Source organism: Sylvia atricapilla, chromosome 4 (assembly GCF_009819655.1).
Source record: "Sylvia atricapilla isolate bSylAtr1 chromosome 4, bSylAtr1.pri, whole genome shotgun sequence".
Taxonomy (NCBI): domain Eukaryota; kingdom Metazoa; phylum Chordata; class Aves; order Passeriformes; family Sylviidae; genus Sylvia; species Sylvia atricapilla.
Window position 1 is genome coordinate 33,100,971 of NC_089143.1, and position 23,496 is coordinate 33,124,466.

Consider the following 23,496-nt stretch of genomic DNA (forward strand, 5'->3'; position numbering starts at 1 on the left):
TTGCTACTGTTAATCAATATCACTATTGGGATTTTAATAACTATTGATGAATCCCTGCCCTGAATGTGGCAGGGAGGGTTGGTGAGCCCAGGGAAGCACCCCAAGGGGCTGGGGGTGTGTGCAGGAAGGGAAGTGAGCGTTCCCTCATCCCCACACTTGCTGCTCCTGCTCTGGTGGGTTTGGGTTGGTGATGTCAATAAAATCCATCCCTGGCAGTGCCCAAGGCCAGCCTGGGACAGTGGGAGATGTCCCTGCCTAATATTCAATATAATTACTATTAACAATAACACAACTGTGGAGTGGATTGAGTGTCACAGAGGTGTCTCTGGGGTGGGATATGTGAAGTTATTTAATCGCTTTAATCACTTTTCCCCCCTCTCCTTGTGCAGACAGCCTGAGGGACCCCCCCAGGATTTCCTCAGGCAGGAGAAGGGGAAGTGGGGCAGGGATGGAGGGATGCACGGACATAGGGATGGAGGGGTAGAGAGGGATGGGTGGATGGATGGATGGATGGATGGATGGATGGATGGATGGATGGATGGATGGATGGATGGATGGATGGATGATGAAGGGAGGGATGGAGAAATGGATGGATGGATGGGTGGATTTATGGAGGGATGCACAGACATAGGGATGGAGGGAGAGAGGGAGGGAGGGATGGATGATTATGAATGGATGAAGGGAGGGATGGATGATGACGGACGGAGCTGCAGCGGGCGGGGGAAGCCTGGGAGCCGCCGAGCCGCGGGTCTGGTTCTCATTAAGCGGCCGGGCCGGGCCAAGAAACACAGCAATAAATAAGGGTGAACAAAGCCGCCCCCTCCCCGCCGCCCCCCGGCCGGGCCGGCCGCGCTCGGGGCTCCGCGGCGGGGGAGGGACTCGACGGCATAAAGAGGAGGAGGTCGGGCCGGAGGCGCCGAGTCGGGGCGGTGACAGCCCGGGAGCGGCGGCATGGCCGGGCCGGGCCCCCCCGGGCCCCGCCGGGGCTCGGCCAAGGCCTGGGGGCTCCGCCTCGCCCTCCTGGGGGTCCTGCTGGGGCTCCCCCCGCGGGGCCGGGCGGGGCCGGCAGGTACGGGGGCTGGGGGCGCGGGGTGGGGATGGGATGGGAATAGAGGATGGGATGGGTGTGGGATAGGGGATGGGGTGGGATAGCAGTGGGGATGGGGTTCCGCGCTGCGCTCGCTCCTCCCCGTGTCCCGGAGAGCCCCCAGACCCCGCTCCCGGCGGGGCTGGTCCCGTCCCGGGCTGCGGCTCCGCGGGGATGGTGGGATGGGTGGGATAGCGGGATCGGGCACCCCGGCACAGGGACGGGGCCGGCTGTCACCCCCAGAGCTCCGGGGGCTCAGAGCCCCCAGCCCGTGCCCGTCCCGGCTCTGGGGAAGGAGCTCGCTCGGGGTTGGTGCTGCCGTGCGGGTTCTGGCGGGTTCTGCTCGTTCTCTTGGTGAGGAAAAACCCGATTTCCCCCAGAGGCTCCTGTCACTTTTCACATGGGAGCCAGAGGAGAAGAGGGGGCTGCCAGCTTCCCTTCGGCCGCCTGCAGCCTCTTCCTCATCCCCTTTCTTTCCCCCAAAAGTCAGGGCTGATATTCCCCTACCCAGAGCACGTTTTTTGTTATTACTTTCCTCACTTCCGAGCTTTGCCGGGTTCTCGGCTGCGGCTGAGAGAAGTTTTCCAGCAGCTCCAAGAGAGGCGGGAGAGGAGCAGGGAGAGGAGCAGGGAGGGCGGTAGGAGCCAGACCTGTGTTTGGATAAAGAGGAGAAGGGATCCCGGGGGCTGCGGGGCTCCTTCGGGGCTGCCCCAGCCCCACAGCCCGGGCTGCCAACATCTCGAACGCCAGAGCAGCGCCGTTCCCCACAGCATTCCCAAAAAGGGCTGGGAATGAGTGTTTTCCAGGAAATCGAGAGAAGGGGGGTGTGGGAAACCCTTTCCGAGCTACATTTGGGTTTGTTTGAGTTGGGGTTTTGAGGCCCCAGTCTCGTGCTCTGAGCCTCTCGGATTCCCAGCGAAAAAACCATAAACAAAACGGTGGGAAATTCGAAATATCGTAACTGAAATCTCATCTCCCAATCTCCTGACTGGGGGATTTTTGGGCCGTGGCCGAAACCCAGCCCAGCCCAGCGGCCGCCCCTCGTGTCCCATCCTCTCCCCGGCCGGCGTGGGAGAGCGCCGGGGCCGGCAGCAGCTCCTGCCCTCCTCCCTTTGGGAATAGAAAACAGTGGGATTTATTGCTTTGCTCTGGAACCGAGGGCACCAAACCCCTCCGGAGCTGCTCCCCCGGCGAGCTGGGTCCGTGCCTCAGTTTCCCCCGGGAAAAGCAGCCGGTGTGTGGCCGGGGTGGAGGGCCTGGCTCCTGTTCGGGCAGGAGGTGAGGAGAAGGGAGCTGGGACGGTGCCACCCCCTTATCTGCAGTTATTCCTGGAATCTGATTCCGGGCTATATTTAATGGGGCTGATTAAATACCTCGGGCGATAGCGCCGGGCGGGGTGAGCTGGTCCCATGAAACCCCAGCAGCCCTTCCCAGCCCGGAGCTCCATCTTGGCTTTTCTTTTGTCTTTTCAATAAGTTCACCTTCCCCCGAGCCAAAGCCCCGATGGCTGCAGGAGGAACCAAACCAAGGCTGTAAAACGACAGAGCCCCAGCCCTGGTGTTGCACTCTCTAACTTGCTGGGGAAGATAATTCCATCCAAGCCCTCCCTGACAACGTTTGGCTCGGCAAGGTGGCCCAACCCTTGACATTTTTGTTCAGCCTCGTCCCTTCTCTGCAGCAGCTTCGGATTTTAAGTTTTTCTTCTGTTGTCATCCAGGCTTAAGTCATCAGTGGCTGCTCCCCGTGCTGCAGTCAAATCCAGCCACATTGTTTAGGAAAAAAATAATCTTAGAAAGTCTGTCCGCCTTGGATGGAGCCAAGGAATGGCTCGTGCTGCGCTGCCTGGGGGGGGGGCTGGGGGAGCTTAGACAAACCCTGACGAGGCACAGCCCTCCCAGTTCCTCTGCTCCTGCCCAGCCCTGGCTGCAGAGAGCAGGGCTGGGCTTGGGGGGATGGAACCACGCTTCTCTGTCCCAAAAATCATAGAGTTTGGGTGGGAGGGGACCCCAAAGCCCACCCAGTGTCACCCTGCTATGGCAGGGACACCTCCCACTGTCCCAGGCTGCTCCAAGCCCCAGTGTCCAACCTGGCCTGGGACACTGCCAGGGATCCAGGGGCACCACAGCTCCCAGGAGCCAGCTGCTTCTCCAGGGTGGAGATTTAGGGGATTGGGGCCACATTCTGGGACCTAGGTGGGAGCAGTGCCCCTAGGAGCCTTCCAGGATGAAGGCTGAGGAAGTGATGAGGGCCTGGGCTCGGGAGGGGGTGACACTTTGGCTTCGTGCTGGTGTCCATCCTCTGAAACACCTCAGAGGAGGCTCTGGAGGTTGGTCCCCAGCTCTGTTCCTTCCCAGATCCCCTCTGAGGTGGCTGTGGAGGAGCTGCAGCCCCCAAGCCCTGCCAGGGTCCATTCACCAGGTGTTCTGTTCCCCAGGGCCGCTGTCCCACGGAGAACGGGTCACCCCACACTGGCTGCTGGGGGGCCGTGCCCGCAGAGCCGTCAGCCTGGAGGAACAGGTAAGGGCAAGGCTGCTCCTCCTCTGCCCGGGGTCTGCCTGCGGGCATCAGGAGGGACGCCTGCAGTTTGCAGGGTCCATGAGCAGGGTGTGGAATTTCAGGATCCATGACCAGGCTGGGGAGTTTCAGGATCCATAACCATCTTCAGGTGATGAACAGGGAAAACAGAGAAGGCAGCAGTGAGTTAATTAAACATGGTGTTAATGACTGCTGGCTAGGAGAGGGATGGCCAGGAGCTGCAGGGTGAGCGGGAGGCAGCTGGAGAGCTGGGACAGAGGGGCTGGAGGGATCTATCAGCTGTGGTTTGGCAGAAGAAGCAGCCAAGGGAAAGTGCTTGGCTGATTTGAGAGCTGTGCCCTTGGGAAGAGGCCTGGGGGGAGCAGAGGACATCTCCTCCCCGGGCTGTCAACCCCTCCTGCCACCCCCCTGTCCCCAGATCCCTGGGAGAGGTCCCCGGGGCCACCCTGGCCGGGGCTGGGCCCCTTGCCCAGCTCTGGGCTCAGCCAGGGGGGGCTGGGGTCTCTTCTGGGCAGCTGCAGCCCCTTCCCAGCTCCGAGGGGCCGCTGTGCTTGGCAGCTGAGAGCTCTGCTGGGAGGGGTCTCTGGTGGCACCTCAGAGACAGTCCAAGCAAGCCCTCCTGCTCCAGGGGATGCCACAGGCGGAGCTGTGCTCGGGAGGGGGTTGTGCAGCCCTGGCTCTCCCAGCGCCGGGAGGTGCCTCTTCCCAGGGGAATCTGGGCTGGAATCTGCAGGAGCTGGGAGAGCCTATGAGGGTGCTGGGGAAATGTCCCCTGCAGGAGCTGGCAGGGCCCCTGGGGGTTCTGTGCTCAGAAAAGTCTCCGCAGGAGCTGGCAGGGTCCATGTGGCTGCTGGAGCAATGTCCCCTCCCCGGCGGGCAGCTCCAGACCAGGTTATATTTCCCCTGGAAGTCACTTGGGATGGGGAACACGGGACCGGGGATTTATTTCTGCTCCTGCCCACACCCCGGTGCCACGGCGGTGCCGGGGGTGTGAACAGCACCGGGGGGATTTCGGGGGGACTCCGGGGCCGGGGTGGCCAGGCAGGGCCCGCTGTTATTTCCTGACATCTGCTCTGCCTCCAGGCAGCCTGGAACAAGGAGCCTCCTGTTCTGGAGCGGGGAAGGAGGGGAGAGGGGCGGGCGTGGGGCTGGGAGAGGGGAGGCTCTGTGGGGGAACGATGGGCCAGCCGAGCAAGGGCTGGGACAGAGCCCCAGAACGGCCCTTTCTGCCCTGCTGCTGGCGTTCGTATTTTTAGGATCGATTTAATCCGTTCCGTCCCCGCCCTGTCTCCTCCCGCCCTCCAGCAAAGATCCTGGCAATGAACGCGGCTGTGGGAATGCCAGGAGACAGAATTCCTGCCCCGGGAGTGCCGGGGACCCCCAGCTCATCCATCCCAGCCCCGGGAGTGCCGGGGACCCCCAGCTCATCCATCCCAGTCCCGGGAGTGCCGGGGACCCCCAGCTCATCCATCCCAGCCCCGGGAATGCTGGAGACCCCCAGCTCATCCATCCCTGCCCCGGGAATGCTGGAGACCCCCAGCTCATCCATCCCTGCCCCGGGGCTGCTCCTCCTGCAGCACGGGGATGCCGTGGGATGCTCTGGGTGTCCCCGCGTCTCCTTTTCCCCCAGCAGCAGGATGAGGAGGGTGTTGGTGGCTCCGTGGTGCCATCGTGTGCGGGCTGGCAGCGCTGGGCGGGCCGGCCCTGCCTCCCCTGCCCCTCCTGCGAGTGCCATTGTTCGGGCCGGGCTCCCTCGGGCTCCCGGCACACGTGGAAGTGATTTGGGAGGGGCCGGGAGGAGGTCGTGGGGACCCTGATTGCAAACAGCTCCCACCGGCTCGGGTGAGAGCCTGTCCCCATCCTGCTCCTGCTCCTCCCGCTCCTCCCCCTGATGTGCTTTGCTGTCTCGGGGCTTTCCCAGCCCTCCCGAGGTGGAAATGTGGATGGTACCCGGCATTCTGCCCCAGGCATCCCACCGGGATCCAGCCCTGGGGACGGGAGTGCCCTGTCCCCACCCCATGGTAATATTAATATTAATTATATTGATTATCAGCCCTGGGGCTCCCGCCCTGACTCTTTCCTTTCCCTCGGGAATTGCTTCTTCCCAGGGGTGGCTTCTTGCTGTGATGGCTTTCCAGTGCCAGAGGGCAGGGCTGGATGGGATACTGGGCAGGAATTCCTGGTCTGGAAGGTGCCAGGGCCTTGTACACGGTGCCCAGAGCAGCTGTGGCTGCCCCTGGATCCCTGGCAGTGTCCAAGGCCAGGCTGGACACTGGGGCTTGGAGCTGCCTGGGACAGTGGGAGGTGTCCCTGCCATGGCAGGGGTGGGATGAGCTGCCCTTGAAGGTCCATCCCAAACCCTGCAGGGATCCTGAGGGCTGAGCAGAGCCCGGGCACAGGAGCTGCCCAGCGCCCTGCGGGACTCCCTGGCACCCCAGCCCTGTGCAGGGCCAGCGCTTGGCACTGATGGAGCTTCTTCCAGCCGCTGCTCCCGCTCACACCTCGGGCTGGTCCGGGATGTCCCTGGAGCTGCCGCTGTGTCCCTGTCCTGTCCCTGTTGGGCTGTGTGGGTCCCCCGCCCATCCTGGGGGGGACAGCAGGCTGCCCGTGCTTCGGGATGTGCCGCAGGTGCCGAGGGCATTCCCTGCCCTGCTCCCCGCAGGGAAAGCCTTTTCCCCCTTTGAGGCGTGGCCAGACCGAGCAAACCCTGCCCAGCTTTGTTTTGAAGCGACCCAAGCCCTGCCTCAGCCTCCAGGCCCTGGGCTGCCCTGGCCCTGACTCCAGGGACGCTTTTCCAGGGAGCAGCTCTGGGTGAGAGGCTGGTCCGTGAGGTGCTGGGTGCTGCTCCCGGTGTTGGCCGAGTGATGCAATCCCTGCTGTGCTCCTCCAAGCCTCGGGGCTGGGCTCCAGCTGCCTGGGGAGGCCCCGGCACGGCCCAGCTGTTCCAGCAGCTGCAAATCCCATCAGCAAATCCTCCACGGAGCATCTCTGGTGGCTTCCATCCCTGTCCTCCCCACCACATCCGGGCTCTGGGAGGTTCCTCCGGAGCCCAGGGCTTGTGGGAGCTGCTGGAGCAGCTGCCTGGGCTGGGAGCTGGGCTGTGGGACTTGGCTCAGCTGTGATGTCCCGAGGAACTCGGTGCTCCCTGAGCCCAGGGCAGCCACTCTCCTGGAGCAGGAGCTGCCCGCAGAGCTGGAGGCAGCCTGGGTGAGGGGATGGCCGGGAGCTGGGGGGAAACAGGCAAGAGCAGCTCAACCCTTGACCCTCTGCAAAGAGCACTGAGGTTTTCTGATCAATGGAGTCAAAAATCAAACCACGTCCAGCTGGGCCTGGAGGGTCCCTGGGCCTGGCCAGGGCAGAATCATCCCAGCTGCAATTCCAGGATTCCACCCCTGTGGGACTGCCTGTGCTGGGATGTCCTGGAGAGGGGCCACTTCCTGCACACCCAGCCAGGGCTGGACAAAGGGAGTCCTGCAGCCTTGGCAAGCCCCAGGCCATTCAGTTCGTGGGTGCTGGAGGAAGGAGATCAGGGAGCAAGAGGAGCCTGGGAAGGGGCTGGGACCCCAGGGGGATGCTGGAGCCTGTGAGGATTGCTGGGACCCAGGGTGGTGCTGGAGCCTGTGAGGATTGCTGGGACCCAGGGTGGTGCTGGAGCCTGTGAGGATTGCTGGGACTCAGGGTGGTGCTGGAGCCTGTGAGGATTGCTGGGACCCAGGGTGGTGCTGGAGCCTGTGAGGATTGCTGGGACCCAGGGGGATGCTGCAGCTGGGGTGGTGGTGGAGCCCACGATGGGATTGGAACTTGGGATGTTGCTGGAGCCCAGGATGATGCTGCTGGATCTTGGAATGTGCTGGAGCCCAGCACAGTGCTGGAGCTTGGGATGAATGATACTAGAGCTTGGAACGCGCTGAAGTGTGGGATGATACTGAAGCGTGGGATTCTATTGGAGCCTGGGATGATGCTGAAGTTGGGATGTTGCTGGAGTCCAGGGCAGTGCTGGAGCACAGGATTATGCTGGAGCCTGGGATGATGCTGGAGCACAGGATTATGCTGGAGTTTGGGATGATGCTGGAGCACAGGATTATGCTGGAGTTTGGGATGATGCTGGAGCCTGAGACAATGGCAGAGCCCAGGACAATGCTGAAGCCTGAGATGATATTGGATCCTGGGATGATGCTGCAGTTGGGAATGTTCTGGAATCCTCAGGATGATGCTGGACCTTGGGATGGTGCTGAAGCCTGAGAATTTGCTGCAGCCCAGGCTGATATTGGAACATAGGATGATGCCAGAGCCCTGGAGGATACTGGAGCCTGGGATGCTGCTGGAGCTTGGGATGCTATTGGAGCCTGGAGGATGCTGAGCCCTGCTGGAGTGCAGGAAGAAGCTGTTCCTGGCTCGTTTCCAGAATCCTGGTGGAGCCCTTGGGGCACAGCTCCCTGCCAGGCCCGAGGCACAAGGAGCAGTGTTTAATTAGTGCAAATTATTGCGATCACCTCGCCTGGCCTCAGGGCTGGCTGTGGGACTCCTGCCTGGCACAAGGTGCCCGCGTTCCCCTTTCCCTGCTTTACTGCCACTGATCCCTGCGGGAGCTGAGCTGGGCCCATCCCAGCTGGGGCCAGGACCCATCCCCGGCTCCCCACTGCCGCTCCAGCAGCTCTCTGGGGAAACTGAGGCACGGGGAAGAGGAGAACTGGTGGGGACACGCACCCCATCAGCAGCCGCTTGTTCTCCAGCCTTTGGGAGCCGCCGGTGCCAGGATCACCCTGGACACGCACGTGTCCCTTTAAGACGCAGCTGGGAAAGAACACTGTGCCAGTAACGGCCCTCGAGTCATGCGGGGAGTAATTGCTGGGGAATTCTAAACCGGGAATGAGCCAGCCGGGACTTGGGGGGAGGAGGAGGAGAGGGCTGCAGGGAGCGGGTGTTGGGGAGATCAGAGACGGGGAGAAAAAAAGGGAGGGCGAGAGGAGGGGGAAAGGAGGGAAACGGCGAGAAAAATGTACAGACCATGTTTGGCCAGAGCGCGATGTTTGTACAAGATCATGTTCCAAAAATACCGCCCGTTCCCAGCGCCGCCGGAGGAGGGGACGGAGCCCCTGCCCGGCTCCCTGGCGGCTCCTCGGGGCCCCAGCCGGCCCGGGCACCGGGGCCCCGCTGCGGCCGCGCCGGCCCGGGGAGACTCGCTGGGAAGGGCCGGGGCCGGGGCCTCGCCTCGCTCCGCTCTGGGCTTGTTTTCGTACAGCGCCGTGGCTGCTCGCCTTTTTTGGAGCTGGGCAGACGGAGCGGGAGGCGGAGGGGGGCTCAGCCAGCCCGGCTCCAGCTCCATCCCCATCCCCATCCCCGTTCCCGGCTCCATCTCCATTCTCTGGCTCCATCCCCGTTCCCGGCTCCATCTCCATTCTCCAGCTCCATCCCCGTTCCCGGCTCCATCCGCGTTCTTGGCCTCATCCCTGCTCCCAGCTCCATGCCCACATCCCGCCTGGCGGGAGCAGCACCTCCCCGTCCTCTGGGATTGGATCCCGGCCCCGAGGGGCTCCTTGGAGCCCACAGGGATCCCATGGGCAGCGTGAGCAGCTCTCTGGGATGGCGCAGCCCCGGAGCGCCTTGTGGGGTGGATGTGCAGGAACTGCCATCCCGGGACGATGGACACCCTGGGTGTACAGGAACTGCCATCCCGGCAGGACAGGCCCCACAGCCTGGGTACAGCAATGCTGGCACCCGGCTGCTCCACATCCCAAATGTCCCATGGTGAGGGTGGGGGTCCCCTGCTGTCCCTAACACCCAGGGCATGGGGGGCTGGATTGCAGAAGGAGCACCAGCCAAGTCCCCAGGGATGAGCGGCAAGCAAGATTTAACCCCTGCTCCACCCCAAGCGGTGAATCACCCAGCTCTGCCCCGCCCTGCTGCTTTCCAGCTGTTCCAGCTGCAGAGCCAGGGGGCCTTGCGGGGACGGCTCCGTACTCTGTCCCCTTTCCCCCAGAGCCGGGAACACCTCGCCAGGGCCACAGCCGGGTGATGGGGTCCCGAGGGCTGCCAGCTGCTGGGCTCCCTGTGCCTCTCATGAGTGGGGACGGACTGAGTGGGACATCAGACCTCAGGGACAGTCCAGGCCATGGACAGCAGGCTGTCAGTGTCCTCAGCCCTGGGGACAGGCTGTGGGGACACAGGGAAGGGCAGCACTTTGGGACTTTGTCCTGTCACACGCAGCTGGGCCGTGCTGGGGTGGGTCCACAGCCGGGTTCCCGTTTAACACCCTCGGAAAAGAGGGAATGAGTAAAACCACAGTAAAACCAGCGGCATCCTGGAGAATGAGTCACTGCTTCCTTTCTCTGCCCGTGTTTGGAGGTGTTTTTAACGGCCCTTATCCGGTGCCGGGGGTTGGTGGTGATTTCCAGCCCTCCAGGGGTGCAGGTGGGTACCGACCCTCCCAGGGCCGAGACCCTTTTCCCTGGACCAGCATCCCCGGTAGTATTCCTCAGAATGCCCCTGCTGCTGCTCCTCACCGCCGGTCCCATCCTGGTTCTCTCTCTCTACCTTTCCCTGCGGAAGCTGCCAGCAGAGTCGGGATTTGCTGCCTCACCCCTGAATCTCCGTGTGAATGCTCTGCTATCCCCGCTGGGCTGGGATCCAGGGAAATCTCCTTCCCCCGGGGCAGAAGGTGGAGCAGAGCCGGGGAGGAGAGGCTGGGAGCAGGGGAAGGCTCTGGGCACAGGGATCTCTCCTAACCCCATTCCCTCCTTTCCCTGCAGGTGCCGGCACCTGCCCGGGCAGAGGTGGCTGTGACGGCCGAGGGCAAAGAGCTGGTGCTGGTGCTGGAGAGGAACCAGTGAGTGCCGGGGCCGGGGCTGGGACACTGGGGACCCCTGCCAGGCTCCCACTCGGGCTGGCAGTGCTCTGGCCACCTGTCCAGCAGCGGAGGGGACAGCCCAGTCTGGCTCCGTTTGGGCTGAAATGCTTCTTTTGTCACCTTGGTCACCTCCTCCTGGGCTCCTTCCCTGGTTCAGTGTGGATGCAGGAGGCAGCATTACCTGTTCCTTGTCCCCTGTCCCACTCAGCCAGCCTGGGGCAAGGACAGAACTTGTGTCCGTCTGTCCCTCCTTGTACCTCTGCCGGAGACCTGTGGCATTTCACAGAATCCCAGAGTGGTTGGAAGGGACATTGAAGGTCCAGTGCCACCCCTGCCATGGCAGGGACACCTCCCACTGTCCCAGGTGGCTCCAGGCCCTGTCCAGCCTGGCCTTGGGCACTGCCAGGGCTGGGGCAGCTCCAGTTCTCTGTCCCTGGGTGGGTTTGTGATCCCGTGGTGAGCAGGGCAGGGCTGAGCCTTCTGCTGCCACTCCTGCTTCTCACCAGCAGCCGTGGGAGCTGCTCCTGGCAGAATCCCCTTCCCGCTGCTGCTGGGGTGCAAACCCAGGGCCCCCATGGGCAGCAGGGGAGCTTCTGCTGTACAGGAAGGGGGACAGGGGGGTTCCTCTGCACGTTTTAGGGCTGTGGGCAGTGGGGGTTGAAAGTCCACTAGCAAAGCTCAACCCCATGTCTGCTCAGCCCTGGAGACACTGGAGTGTCCTCTCCTGTGCCTTGTTCTGGCTCGGTGCCACTCTGCCATGCTGGGGTGGGGACAGGAGCAGCCCTGGGGGCTCTGGCAGGGTGGCCAGGGGGAGCTCTGAGGGAGCTCAGGGGGTGGTGACACAAAAGGGACCTGAGCACCCACAGCAGCCAAGGCACCCAGGGCTGGCTGTAGGGACACTGTGGGGACATCCAAAGTGTTGCCTCAGCCCTGTTGAGCCCAGGGAGGCTGGGTGGGACCTCAAATCTTTCTCCTGGCCCTGGGAGATCTGCTGGGTCTGCAGAAGTCTCCTGGGGGTGTTTTCCTCCCCGTTTTGGTGGTGAAGGTTCATCCTGCCCTCCTGCCCCGGGGCCTCTGCCCTGCCTGGAGAGTAAATCTGGTCTGAGCCTTGGGTCACCTGGGCTGGGACAGCTCAGCCATCCCAGTCCCCGTTCCTGGGCTTGGCAGGAGGATTTGCCTTTGCTGTGTCTTCAGCCCAGCTGTCCCCTTGTCCCCACCTGCCCCCGTGTCCCCATGCTGTGTCCCTTGCCTTGGCAGCTATCCCCGTGTCCCTGCCAGGAGGCAGACTGAGCTGCTGTCTCCTGTCTGAGCTGTGGCTGAAGTGACTGGTGCCAGGCACCCACTCCCAGGCAGGCTGGGAAGCCACAGTCGTGGCCACAGTGGCATTTCTGGGGCCACAGTGGCTGCAAGACAGAGATCAAGGGGCTATTCTGGGAGCACTGCTGCAGAATTAAACCTCTGCAGAATTAAACCTTTGGGCCGGGGCCAAACCCCCAAAATTGAGGGCTAAACTGAGAGCAGGGGAAAACCTGGCCCTCTGTCCTTCTCTGGGTGCCTGAGCCTCCTGCAGGGGTGCTGCCCTCCAAGGGACCTGCCATCCCCACAGGTGGACCTGCCATCCCCATGGGAGACCTGCAGGTTTCCAGCAATACTCATCATCCTGGGATCTGGGCAATGGAGGAAACCCCTTCCCTTCCCTTCCCTTCCCTTCCCTTCCCTTCCCTTCCCTTCCCTTCCCTTCCCTTCCCTTCCCTTCCCTTCCCTTCCCTTCCCTTCCCTTCCCTTCCCTTCCCTTCCCTTCCCTTCCCTTCCCTTCCCTTCCCTTCCCTTCCCTTCCCTTCCCTTCCCTTCCCTTCCCTTCCCTTCCCTTCCCTTCCCTTCCCTTCCCTTCCCTTCCCTTCCCTTCCCTTCCCTTCCCTTCCCTCACAGGGGTGTGTGTTTGGCTCAGGTGGGTTCAGGCTCAGCTCAGGGGTGTGTGTTTGGCTCAGGTGGGTTCAGGCTCAGCTCAGGGGTGTGTGTTTGGCTCAGGTGGGTTCAGGCTCAGCTCAGGGGTGTGTGTTTGGCTCAGCCGGCTCCAGGCTCCCGGGTTCGGTGCGTTCCCGTGCCGGCAGCCCGGGGGCAGCTGCCCACCCCTCTGTTCCCCGCAGGCTGCTGGCCCCGGGGTACACCGAGACGCATTACAGCGAGCAGGGACAGCCCGTGACCGTGACTCCCAACCACACGGTGGGTGCCGGGGCACGGGGGGCGCTCCTCGCTGTGTTTTGGGGGGGTTTGGGGCTCGGGACGGAGCCGAAGCCGCTCCGGTGCGGGTGTGGGGGGAGTTTCCCTGGCAGTTTCCCGGCGCCCTGGCAGCAGGAATGCGGCAGCGCTCGGCTCCTGCGGCTTTTGGCCCCTGGACAGCGCCTCGGGACATCAACGCAGGCAGCACCAGGCCCCCCCGTGTCCCCATCGGCCTTTTGTCACCCTTCCAGCGCCGGGCGCTGCGCTGCGTCCCGGGCTGAACCCGGCTCCTCCCGCTGCCGGTGCGGGGACAGCGCTCGCCCGGCTGGGAAATGGAAATGGGGGAATGGAAAAGGGGCAACGGAGAAGGGGCAATGGAAATGGGGCAGTGGAAATGCAGGAATGGAAATGGGGAAATAGAAAAGGGGCAATGGAAAAGGGGGAATGGACATGGGGTCCTTTTCTGGGGTCAGCACAGGGGGGTTGTTGCCCCCAGCCCCCTAAGGGAGGTCCCCACTGTTTCTCTCCAGGAGCACTGTCACTACCACGGCCACGTCCGCAGCCACCGACACTCCTGGGTCGTCCTCAGCACCTGCTCGGGAATACGGTGAGGGGGAACAGGGGATGGATGGGGGAACAAGGGATGGAGGGGGGAATGGCGGATGGAGGAAGGAATACGTTATGGGGGAAGGAGCAGAGAATAGAGAAGGCATAGGGAATGGAGGAAGGAGTAAGGTATGGGAGGGAAGAGTAGGGTATGGGACAATCAGGATTGAAGGAAGGCAGGGTCAGGGGGTTGTGGAGCTGACCAAGGCTGGGATGGACTCACTGCTCCCCCTCACTGCTGGGATCCCCTTTGGGACCACCTGGAGCAGCACCAAAGCTCCTACAAGCCCATCTCCAAATGCTTTATGTGGCAGATTTTCCCAGTGCTCCCATCCTGTCCTTCTTCCTTCTCCCATCTTTCACCCGAGCCCAGGACTGGGCAGGGACCATATTCCTGGCAGCATGAGCTTACTGCCAGGAATTTTACCCCTGGAGGAGGCAACTCCCTGCACCCCAGAGCTCAGTCCCAGCCTCAGCTTTGCTCCCCTGGGGGCAGATTTGGGTGCCCAGGGGCTGTTCGGGCAGAGATCCCTAACTCTTGTCCCTGCTCCCACCTCGGGTATGGCCCAGGCTGATGTGCCACAAGTTTGTGGGGCCTCAGGGGCTGGGTGAGCCACAGCAGAAGCACCACAGGGGCCATCGGGGCTGTTCCCATTTCCAGGGGCCTCATAGTGCTGAGCAGCAACACCAGCTACTACCTGAGACCCCTGGGGACCCCTGAGCCAGGTCTCCACCTCATCCAGCGAGCAGAGCACCTGCCCATGCCAGGGGGTACCTGTGGGCACGGCCAGGACCTCGGGGGCACCATGGCTGCCATTGCCCAGCTCTTCCAGCAGCAGCACCCACGGGTAAATCCTCATGGGTAAACGCACTGGGTAAATCCTTATGGGTAAATGTAACGAGTAAATCCTCATGGGTATATCCTCATGGGTAAATCCTCATGGGTAAATCCACTGGGTGAATCCTCATGGGTGAATCCTCAATCCACTGGAGTGAATCCACTGGGTAAATCCTCATGGGTAAATTGGGTCTTGGTGCTGCATCCTACAGTGTAGGACATGACGTGAGGTGATTTGGAGCCACCCCAATGTTCCCTGTTACCTTGTGCCTCAGTTTCCCCTCTCAGCTGTCCCTCCTGAGCAGCTCTGTAGTGTCTGGGAGATGCCCAGAGCCAAGGGCTGCCCCTCTTTGCTGAGCCTTGTGTCTGCCTGCAGGCCAGGAGAGATGCCTGGAGGACCATGAAGTACATGGAGCTCTTCATTGTCGCTGATCACACCCTGGTGAGAGCTGTGGGGGCAGAAAACCTGGGTCCCTCTCAGTCTCCAGCCTGGATTTACCCCGTGACCCTTCCCCATCCTCATCTCTCCAGTACAGGAACCAGAACCTCAACCTGGGCCACACCAAGCAGCGGATCGTGGAGATTGCAAACTATGTGGACAAGGTGAGGGACCTGCCAGGGCCTCGTGTGGCCCTCAGGGACTGTCCCCATGTCACCAGGGCAAGGAATCATAGAATTATGGGATTGTTACAGTCTGAAAAGTTCTTTAAGTCCTTCGAGTCCAACCATTCCCCAGCACTGCCAAGGTCACCCCTGCCTATGTCCCCAAGTGCCACATGATTTTAAATCTCTTCAGGGTTGGGGAGTCCACCACCCTCCTGGGCAGCTGTACCAGGACCCATCAAGGGTTTCAGGCGTTCTCTGAGCTCGTGGTGGGAAGGGCTTTGTCACCCGTGGGCTAAGCTCAGCAGGGAAGTGTTAGCTGACCCCTGCTTGGGATCAGTGCTGGCATTTTGGCAAAGAAGGGACACGCTGAGGTGTTGTCACCGAATGTCACTGTGCCCACACCTGTGGAGCCCATGCTTGCATGTGGATTTGGGATAGGTGTGTTCTGCAGCCACAGGGAAGCATGAACACCCACCAGCCCTAACACCACACCAGGGAGGGATGGGAAATTCCTGGAACTCCACCTGTCCCCTCCTGCAGTTCTACAGGCTGCTGAACATCAAGGTGGCCTTGATTGGGCTGGAGGTGTGGACGGAGCGGGACCAGTGCACGGTGAGCAGCGACGCCAACGCCACGCTCTGGGCCTTCCTGCAGTGGAAGAAGTCGCTGAGGGCGCGCAAGAAGCACGACAACGCCCAGCTGCTGACGTGGGTCCTGGGCTGGGGACACTGCCAGGGGGTCCCGGCTGGGGCTGGGCACTCCAAACCCCTCCCCCGGGTGCTGAGCTGGGCCCTGTTCTCCTGCCCGGGCAGGGGGAAGACCTTTGGGGGCACCACCATCGGGATGGCTCCGCTGGAGGGGATGTGCAGCGCCGATAACTCCGGAGGGGTCAGCGTGGTAAGGGGGGCTGGGGGTCCCTGAGCCTCCCCAGCATGCTGGAGCTCTGTGGGGCTGGAGGAGCAGCCCCCTGAGGCTGGGCCGGGGGTGCAACCTGAAGGTGAGGGATGATGCTGTAGGCCCTGACCCCTCAGGTAGTGGCCAGGTGCACAGGGGGGTGAGAAGGGGCTGTTCAAGGTGTCCCAGCCCAGCTCCCAGCTGGCAGCAGCACTGGGATTGATCCCTGGCCAGGGTGGTGGGGGGCACTCAGATCTCTGGGGTTTGGGATGTGCCCCAGTTGGCTCCAGCACTGAGCTCCCCAACAATCCCACAGGGGAAATTCAGGAGACCAAACCCCACTTCTGCCAGGAACCTTCCCCAGACCCTCCTCCTGCGGGCTCCAGCTGCCTCCCAGGGGTCCCTCCCTGTGCCCAGCCCCATTCCCTGCCTGTGTCACCCTGTCCCCAGCTGGTGATGGCCATGGTGACACGTGGCTGTCCCCTGGGTGCGCAGGACCACGCGGAGCAGCCCATCGGCGCTGCGGCCACCATGGCCCACGAGATCGGCCACAACTTCGGCATGGTGCACGACACGGCAGGCTGCTGCCGGGAGGCCACGCCCGAGCAGGGCGGCTGCGTCATGGCCGCGGCCACAGGGTGAGTGTCCCCTGGGTGTGTCCCAAGTGTCCCCAGCGCCCTGGGTGTGCCCCAAGTGTCCCCAGTGCCCTGGGCGTGCCCCCAATGCCCTGGATGTGTCCCCAAAGGCCCCAGCAGGCTGTGGGTGGCAGTGGGCAGGGCATGTTGTCACCTCTGCTCTGGATCCAGCTGGGAGAGCTGGGAATGTTCCCCTGGAGAAGGGAAGGCTCCAGGGAGAGCTCCCAGCCCCTGGCAGGGCCTGAAGGGGCTCAAGGAGGGCTGGAGAGAGACTGGGGACAAGGACTGGAGGGACAGGACACAGGGAATGGCTTCCCACTGGGAAAGGGGACATTGGGCTGGGATCTTGGGCAGCAATTGCTGGCTGGGAGGGTGGGGAGGGGCTGGGCTGAAATTCCCAGATTTGCTGGGGCTGCCCCTGGATCCCTGGTAGTGCCCAAGGCCAGACTGGAGTTTGGAGCAGCCTGGGACAGTGGGAGTGTCCCTGCCCATGGGATGGGCTTCATGATCCATCTGCTTAGTGGATGTTGTGGTTTGAAAACAAACCAAGTGAGAGGCTCCAAGTCAAAAATACAATTTAATGAGAAGAAAAGGGAAAATAAAATAAATAAATAAAATAAAATAATACAAAAAAGACCACTGACAGAGTCAGAATACAACCTGATCAGGGTGATGGAAGCAGTCCAGGTGAGGTGGTCTTCCTGAAGCCATGATCTCATAGAAAGGTCTGGTAGTTCCTGTCCTCTGGGAATCCAGTGGGTGAGGGCAGCTTCTACTGTCCCAAATCTCCACTTATATCCAGGTGAGAAAGCTTGGCTCCTCCCCGTGGGTGGAGCATCTCACAATGGGATGATGAGTCATGCAGGGGGTCCTTGATGGCCCATTAAAGAGAGATAACACCCAGAGGGAGTTATCTATGAGTCATGGGCAAGGCATTGATGGGCCATTAACTGAAGATGGTGATAGAATACATCCCATAGTACAACCCAGGACAGTGGATTTCCTTTCCAGAGCCCTTCTCCCTTTGGGTTTTCCACCTCCTGACATTCACTAATCCCAGCCATCCCTGCACTGAGCAAAAGCAGCTGTTCATTCCCTGTCACTGGAACCCACCTGCTCTTCCAATGAGGAAGGAACAGTGAGGACCCCACTTGTGGTTTCAGGGCTGCCAGAGCCTGGCATTGATCCCACAGGATTTAACCTCTGCCTGGGCAGACTGTGATGGGGACAAACACATTTCTGGCTGTTCCTCTTTGCACATTTCTGACTGTGTTCAGCCTGTCCCTATTGCACATTTCTGACTTTATTCAGCCTGCCCCTATTGCACATTTCTGTGTTCAGCCTGTCCCTAATGCACATTTCTGACTGTGTTCAGCCTGCCCCTATTGCACATTTCTGTGTTCTGTCCCTCTTTGCACAGCCATGTATGTGAATATATATAAATACATCCAGGGTACATTGCCCTGCTCAGCCTCACAGGCTGCAGGCTGAGCACTGCAGGCACTCACAAGTTTTCCTCCAGATCAAGAGATTTCAAAACACTTCTGTAAAATGTCCTCTGACTCATCTTGAGATGTCCTGATATGAAAATATTTTTCAGCTTTAAGAGGAAATGAAACTGTTTCTAAGAAGGAGGAAATGTTTCCTTCTTCTTCATAAACCACTGAAACCCCAAAAAACGGTGAAATTGGAGAAGGATCTTGCTCAGAGGTTCTGTAGAAAATGAATGTTTCTCCTTATTCCTCAGCTCTTTACACATTGTAGGCTCTGATTATCTTATTTTTTTCTGCTCTCTGGGTCCTTTTTGGCATTTCTTTCCCATATTTCTTTATTTTTAAGTGATTTTCCACCCACCTCAGCTGGGGGGTATTTCAGTACCTAGGTGGGTGTTGTGTTTCCTGTTGAGTGAGAACAGGAAGGGGTTTGGTTTGAGCTGAGTGGGGAGCAGGGGGCCCTGCAGGTGTGGGGACATGCTCTGTGGGTGTCCCAGGGCAGAGGTGACATCTGCAGCGATGCTGGGGTGGCATCTGCCACGGGGCTCACACCAGGGGGGGTCCTGTCCTAGCAGGTTCCCTGCAGGGGGGTTGATGTTCCAGAGGTGATGGACAGAGGCTCTGCCTGTCCCCCATCCCATTTCTGAGCGTTTGGGGTTCAGAATTGTCCCCTGGTTGTTGGTCTGGCAGCACCAGCTGGGCTGGCAGATGTTCCTGGGCACATTGAACAACAGGGAATCTGCTCTCGGGAGGGTTTGTGTCACTTTTTCCATGTCCTAAATTCCCAGTTCTCACAGATTTCCCACCTTCTCCTGGCCCTGCTCCCTGTTTTCCCACCCTGTCCCCACACAGCCACCCCTTCCCCCGTGTGTTCAGCTCCTGCAGCAGGAGGCAGCTGGAGAACTACTTCCAGAAGGGAGGGGGAATGTGCCTCTTCAACCTGCCCGACACCAAGGACCTGGTGGTGGCTCGGAAATGTGGGAACGGCTTCCGGGAGGAGGGAGAGGACTGTGACTGCGGGGAGGTGGAGGTACAGGGGGTCTGCTGGGGATGGGGGACAGAGGGGTCCTCTGGGGATTGGGGTATGGTGACCCTCTAGGGATGGGGGTACAGGGGGGTCCTCTAGGGATGGGGTACAGAGTGGCCCCCTGGGGATGGGGGTACAGGGTGGTCCTCCTGCAGCCCACCTCAGCTGAGGGAATTCCTGCACAGGGCAATTCCAAGGGAAGGGTTTGCTGTCATCACGGGGACTCCATCCCAAGGGCTTTTCCCAGTCACCCCTTCCTGAATCCATTTACTCCAATCCTGACTTTCTCCTTGACTTTTCCCTTGAGTGCCCAGTTCTTCCTCATGCCCTCCATGGCTCAGTTTTCCCACTAGCAGGATGAGGAAGGCAGTGCTGTGGTGAGTGGGAAAGGGATGGAACCATTGCCCATGGAGCTGTTCTCTCCACGCAGGAATGCACCAATCCCTGCTGCAACGCTCACAACTGCACACTCAAGGAGGGGGCCCAGTGTGCCCACGGTGACTGCTGCCACAGCTGCAAGGTGGGACCCCACCCTGCCCACCCCGTTCCTACCCTGTGCCCACCCTGTGCCCGTGGGATGAGGTGGAGATCCAGCCCTGCCATTCCCTTGGGATTTCTGTGCTGCATATTCCCTGTGACCCATGGGCAGGGTTCATGCGTAACCATGTGTCTGCAGAAGAATCATGGAATGGGCTGGGTGGGAAGGGACCCCAAATCCCACCCAGGGCCACCCCTGCCATGGCAAGGACACCTCCCACTGTCCCAGGCTGCTCCAGCCCCAATGTCCAACCTGGCCTTGGGCACTGCCAGGGATCCAGGGGCAGCCACAGCTGCTCTGGGCACCCTGTGCCAGGACCTGCCCACCCTCCCAGGGAACAATTCCTGCCCAATCTCCCATCCAACCCTGCCCTCTGGCAGTGAGAGCCATTCCCTGTGTCCTGCCCCTCCAGGCCCTTCTCCAAAATCCCTCTCCAGGCGGATTCCCTCTGGCAGCCTTGTGGCTGAGGTCCCGCTGAGGAACGTGTCCCTGTCCCCTGACACTCCCCAGCAGCATCACAGGGGACCTGTGAGATGTCCACAGCTGGCAGCAGTGCCAGGAGGGTCAGCCCCACACTGTCCCCCGGCTCTGTGCCCATGTCTCCTGTCCCCCTGCAGCTGAAGGCGGCAGGGACGATGTGCCGGGAGGCAGCGGGATCGTGTGACCTGCCGGAATTCTGCACCGGCGCCTCGCCCTACTGCCCGGCCAACGTGTACCTGCTGGACGGCTCGTCCTGCGCCCATGGGCAGGCCTACTGCAGCAACGGCATGTGCATGACACACCAGCAGCAGTGCGTGCAGCTCTGGGGGCCAGGTCAGTGCCCCTGCAGCACCCCTCGGGGAGCTCAGGAAGGTTCTGCTTCCTTCTGTCCGCGCCAAGGTCGGGATTTATACATGGGAGTCGCCGTTTCCAGACTTGGATGTTTATTATTTCTTCTCTATTTACAGGCTCACCAGCTGTGAGCTCTGACTAGCAGGTTAGAGAAATGAGGTAAAATGGCTTACCTCTGACTGTTTCCAAGGTTATTTAAGTGCTAATTACCCAGTAACGAGGTGACACCTGTATTATTTATGTTTCTGACCCAATAATGACCACCCAAGGCCTGCAATGGGGACCTTTTTCACCCAATTAGAAAAAAACCACCCAAACTCATAAAGAAGAAGGAAGAAGAAGGTGAAGAAGAAGGACTTAGACAATGCCCAAAATCCTCCATTTTAACTTACATGTATTGCTATACACTAAAGCCCCAAATTCTCAGTTTCCAGGGGTGGAACTGGGTGGGCTTTAAGGTCTCTTCAAACCCAACCCATTCCATGACCAAAATCCTCCACAAAACTCCAGAAAAAAGGGAATTTCATCTGGCCTGGCCTGGCCCGGCACCCATAGCAGCAGCTCTTGGGAGACCTTTCCATGGTGTGTTCCCCATGAGCATCCAGCTGCTGCTCCTGCTATGGGGATTCCTACCTGCTGCCTGCCTTCCCCAAGACCTTTCCCTGTGTGCAGGAGCGTGGCCGGCACCAGATGCGTGTTTCCAGGATGTGAACATGGCAGGGAACACCTACGGCAACTGCGGCAAGGACAGCCAGGGCCACTACGTCAAGTGTGACAAGAGGTGAGTGCGGTGCCCTGCTGGGACCCTGGGATGCCCCGAGTCCCCCTCCCGTACCCACAGCTGCCTCTGCCACCCCTGCTCAGGGACTGGAGGGCCCTGCTCCAGCCTCCAGCCATCAGCCCTTGAGGCAACCCTTGACTGGGACCCAAGGACGCCACCAGGCCCTCCCTGGGCTCTGTCCCCATCACTGCTGGGAGGTTGGACTTGGTGATCTCTAGGTCTTTTCCAACCTAAGCGATCCTGTGATTCTGCTGTCCCACCACAAGCACCTCCCAGCCCAGCCCAATGGAAAATCAAAGCCAGATGGAGATGCTTTTTAGGGAGCATGTGCTCCCCGGTATTCCCAGTAATTCCGGATGTCAGAGCCTCCCCTAACGTCGCCCTCCATCATTCCTGTGCTGTCCATGATTTAAACTGCTGAGCCTCTCCAGTGTGGCCGTAAATTCACTGGGAATGACCCCAGTGGTGTGGGATGGCGGGGCTGGGAGGGCCCCATGTCCCTGTGTCCCAGCTGCCCTGGGCCGTGCCTGCTCCAGGGATGCCATGTGTGGGAAGATCCAGTGCCAGAGCTCTGCCAAGAAGCCTCAGGGGACCAACACGGTGTCCATCGACACCACCATCCGCTTCAAGGGCCGTGAGGTCAAGTGCCGGGGCACCTTCGTCTACAGCGCCAAGGATGACCAGGAGGACTTGTCCGACCCCGGGCTGGTGCTGACGGGCACCAAGTGTGGAGATGGGATGGTGAGTGCCCCTTCATGGGCTGGGCTCTCGTGCAGGTCACCCTCTGCCTTGGTTTGGAAAGACAGGTGTCCGCCAGGGAAAGCTGAGACTTCCCTTGGGATGGAGGATGTAAACCCCTTCCCTCTGAATTATTATAATTTTGAAATTAAGGGGCTTTTAGGCAAAGATATGGGAATAGGAATAACAGTTGTTTACCAGGAATATTAAAAATACAAATGCAGTAGTACAAAAAACAAGCAAACAAAAAAAAATCCTAGAAACACTGACAGAGTCAGAACACAGACTGACACCCTGTTGGTCAGGGTGTTGGGAGCAGCCCAATTAATTCCTCCTGCAGTGCCAGATGTGGTTCTGTTGGAGCAGAGATGATCCTGTAGAAGGGTCCAGTGGTGCTGAGATGGGTCCGGTCTCCCTCTGGGAATCCAGTGCAAACAGGCTGTGCTGGTGTTCTGAATCCCAGGTTTGATCCAGGTGGGAATGCTGGGCTCCTCCCCCTGGGTGGAGCCTCTCCCAAGGGGATGCTGGAATTGTATCAGCCATGCAGTGAGCCTGGATGGCCCATGAACAGCAGATATCCCTGCAGGGAGGATGGGTCCTGGAAGGGATAAAGAACACGGCCCCAGCTGGTTTAACAGCTGCCCATGAACAGAAGATCCCCCCAGAGTTATGAGGGATGGGTCATATAAGAGATAAAGATAAAAACACCTCCCCAACGAGTTTCAACAGATGGAAGTAGAACACACACTTTTGGTTACATATTGCAACCCAAGACACCATCTCTGGGCTCTGACCCAGGTCCAGGGTGCACCTGTCTCGTTCCTGTGTCACAGCCAGGCTCTGGGATGTGGTTCCTTCCACACCTGCAGATGTTGCCTCAGTGACACTTGTCTGTAGGCCACCAGGTCCTTCTCTCCTGGGGCATTTGTGACATCACCTGATGCTCAGTCGTGTTTAGGCCACAAAATTGTTCTCTCTGCCCTCTAAGCTTCCTCACCAAATCACTTCAGAGCGGAGCAACTCCAGCGGGAACTGCCCCTGGATTTGATGGATTGATGGCACTCCTATAAAGAGGTTGTTTCCCAGAGAAAAGAGGAAATCTCTGCCAGGAATCAACGTGACAAATCCAGTGCTAGCTGGATCAATCAACATGACAAATCCAGTGCTAACTGGGCATTGGTCTCTGCAGCCCTCCCATCTCCAAGCACTTCAGAGGGGGTCAGTTGGGCTGAGATAGGGCAGAGGCTGGCAGAGGACACGGAAGGAGGGATGTGTTCCAGAAAGAGTTGGCTGTGGAGACACAGCCTTTCCTGTCTGGCATTTTAACAGTGACATTTTCATTGGGAAGGCCAAAACAGTGACATTTTCATGAGGAAATACGGCCAGTTGTGAAATCCAGCATTGTTTATTTTGGCCAGTGCCTGGGTTTTGGGGCCAAATGGGAAATGGTTTCTGCAGGAGCTGGCAGGTGGGCTGTGTGTGGAGGGGCTGGGAGTGGTGCTGGCTGGGCTCTGCTGAGCCACCCTGGGTAGGGAATGGGAGTGAAATCCATTGACTGGAATGATGCCATCTCACCACCCTGCATTTTCCAACCCTCAACCCCTTTGGAGAACCCTCCCCAGTGCCACCAATCCCCTCTGCTGGGTGCCTGTCTGAGCTGAGCCCGTGTGTCCCTTGCAGGTGTGCAAGGACCGCCGGTGCCAGAACGCGTCCCTGTTCGAGCTGGAGAAGTGTGTGTCCCGCTGCCACGGCCACGGGGTGAGCACTGCTGGCACCTCTCGGGAATTCCTGGGACCAGGGGCAGGGGTTGAGCCAAACCA

The 23,496-nt window shown here is 60.2% G+C and overlaps 1 protein-coding gene across 2 annotated transcripts in view; it reads left to right on the plus strand.

The window, feature by feature from the left end:
• Positions 1–929: 929 nt before the first annotated feature.
• Positions 930–23,496, plus strand: part of ADAM33 (ADAM metallopeptidase domain 33) — a 28,349-nt gene continuing 5,782 nt past the window's right edge. For both annotated transcript variants that reach the window (XM_066317552.1, XM_066317553.1), the window contains exons 1-17: positions 930–1,069; positions 3,522–3,604; positions 10,372–10,448; positions 12,617–12,692; positions 13,220–13,296; positions 13,957–14,143; positions 14,510–14,575; positions 14,665–14,736; positions 15,280–15,446; positions 15,552–15,636; positions 16,129–16,271; positions 18,614–18,791; positions 19,219–19,308; positions 19,944–20,139; positions 20,830–20,938; positions 21,475–21,679; positions 23,357–23,434. In XM_066317552.1, the coding sequence (XP_066173649.1) occupies positions 952–1,069; positions 3,522–3,604; positions 10,372–10,448; positions 12,617–12,692; positions 13,220–13,296; positions 13,957–14,143; positions 14,510–14,575; positions 14,665–14,736; positions 15,280–15,446; positions 15,552–15,636; positions 16,129–16,271; positions 18,614–18,791; positions 19,219–19,308; positions 19,944–20,139; positions 20,830–20,938; positions 21,475–21,679; positions 23,357–23,434 (2,007 nt within the window). In that variant the 5' untranslated portion in view covers positions 930–951. The remainder of the gene's footprint in view (positions 1,070–3,521; positions 3,605–10,371; positions 10,449–12,616; positions 12,693–13,219; positions 13,297–13,956; positions 14,144–14,509; positions 14,576–14,664; positions 14,737–15,279; positions 15,447–15,551; positions 15,637–16,128; positions 16,272–18,613; positions 18,792–19,218; positions 19,309–19,943; positions 20,140–20,829; positions 20,939–21,474; positions 21,680–23,356; positions 23,435–23,496) is intronic.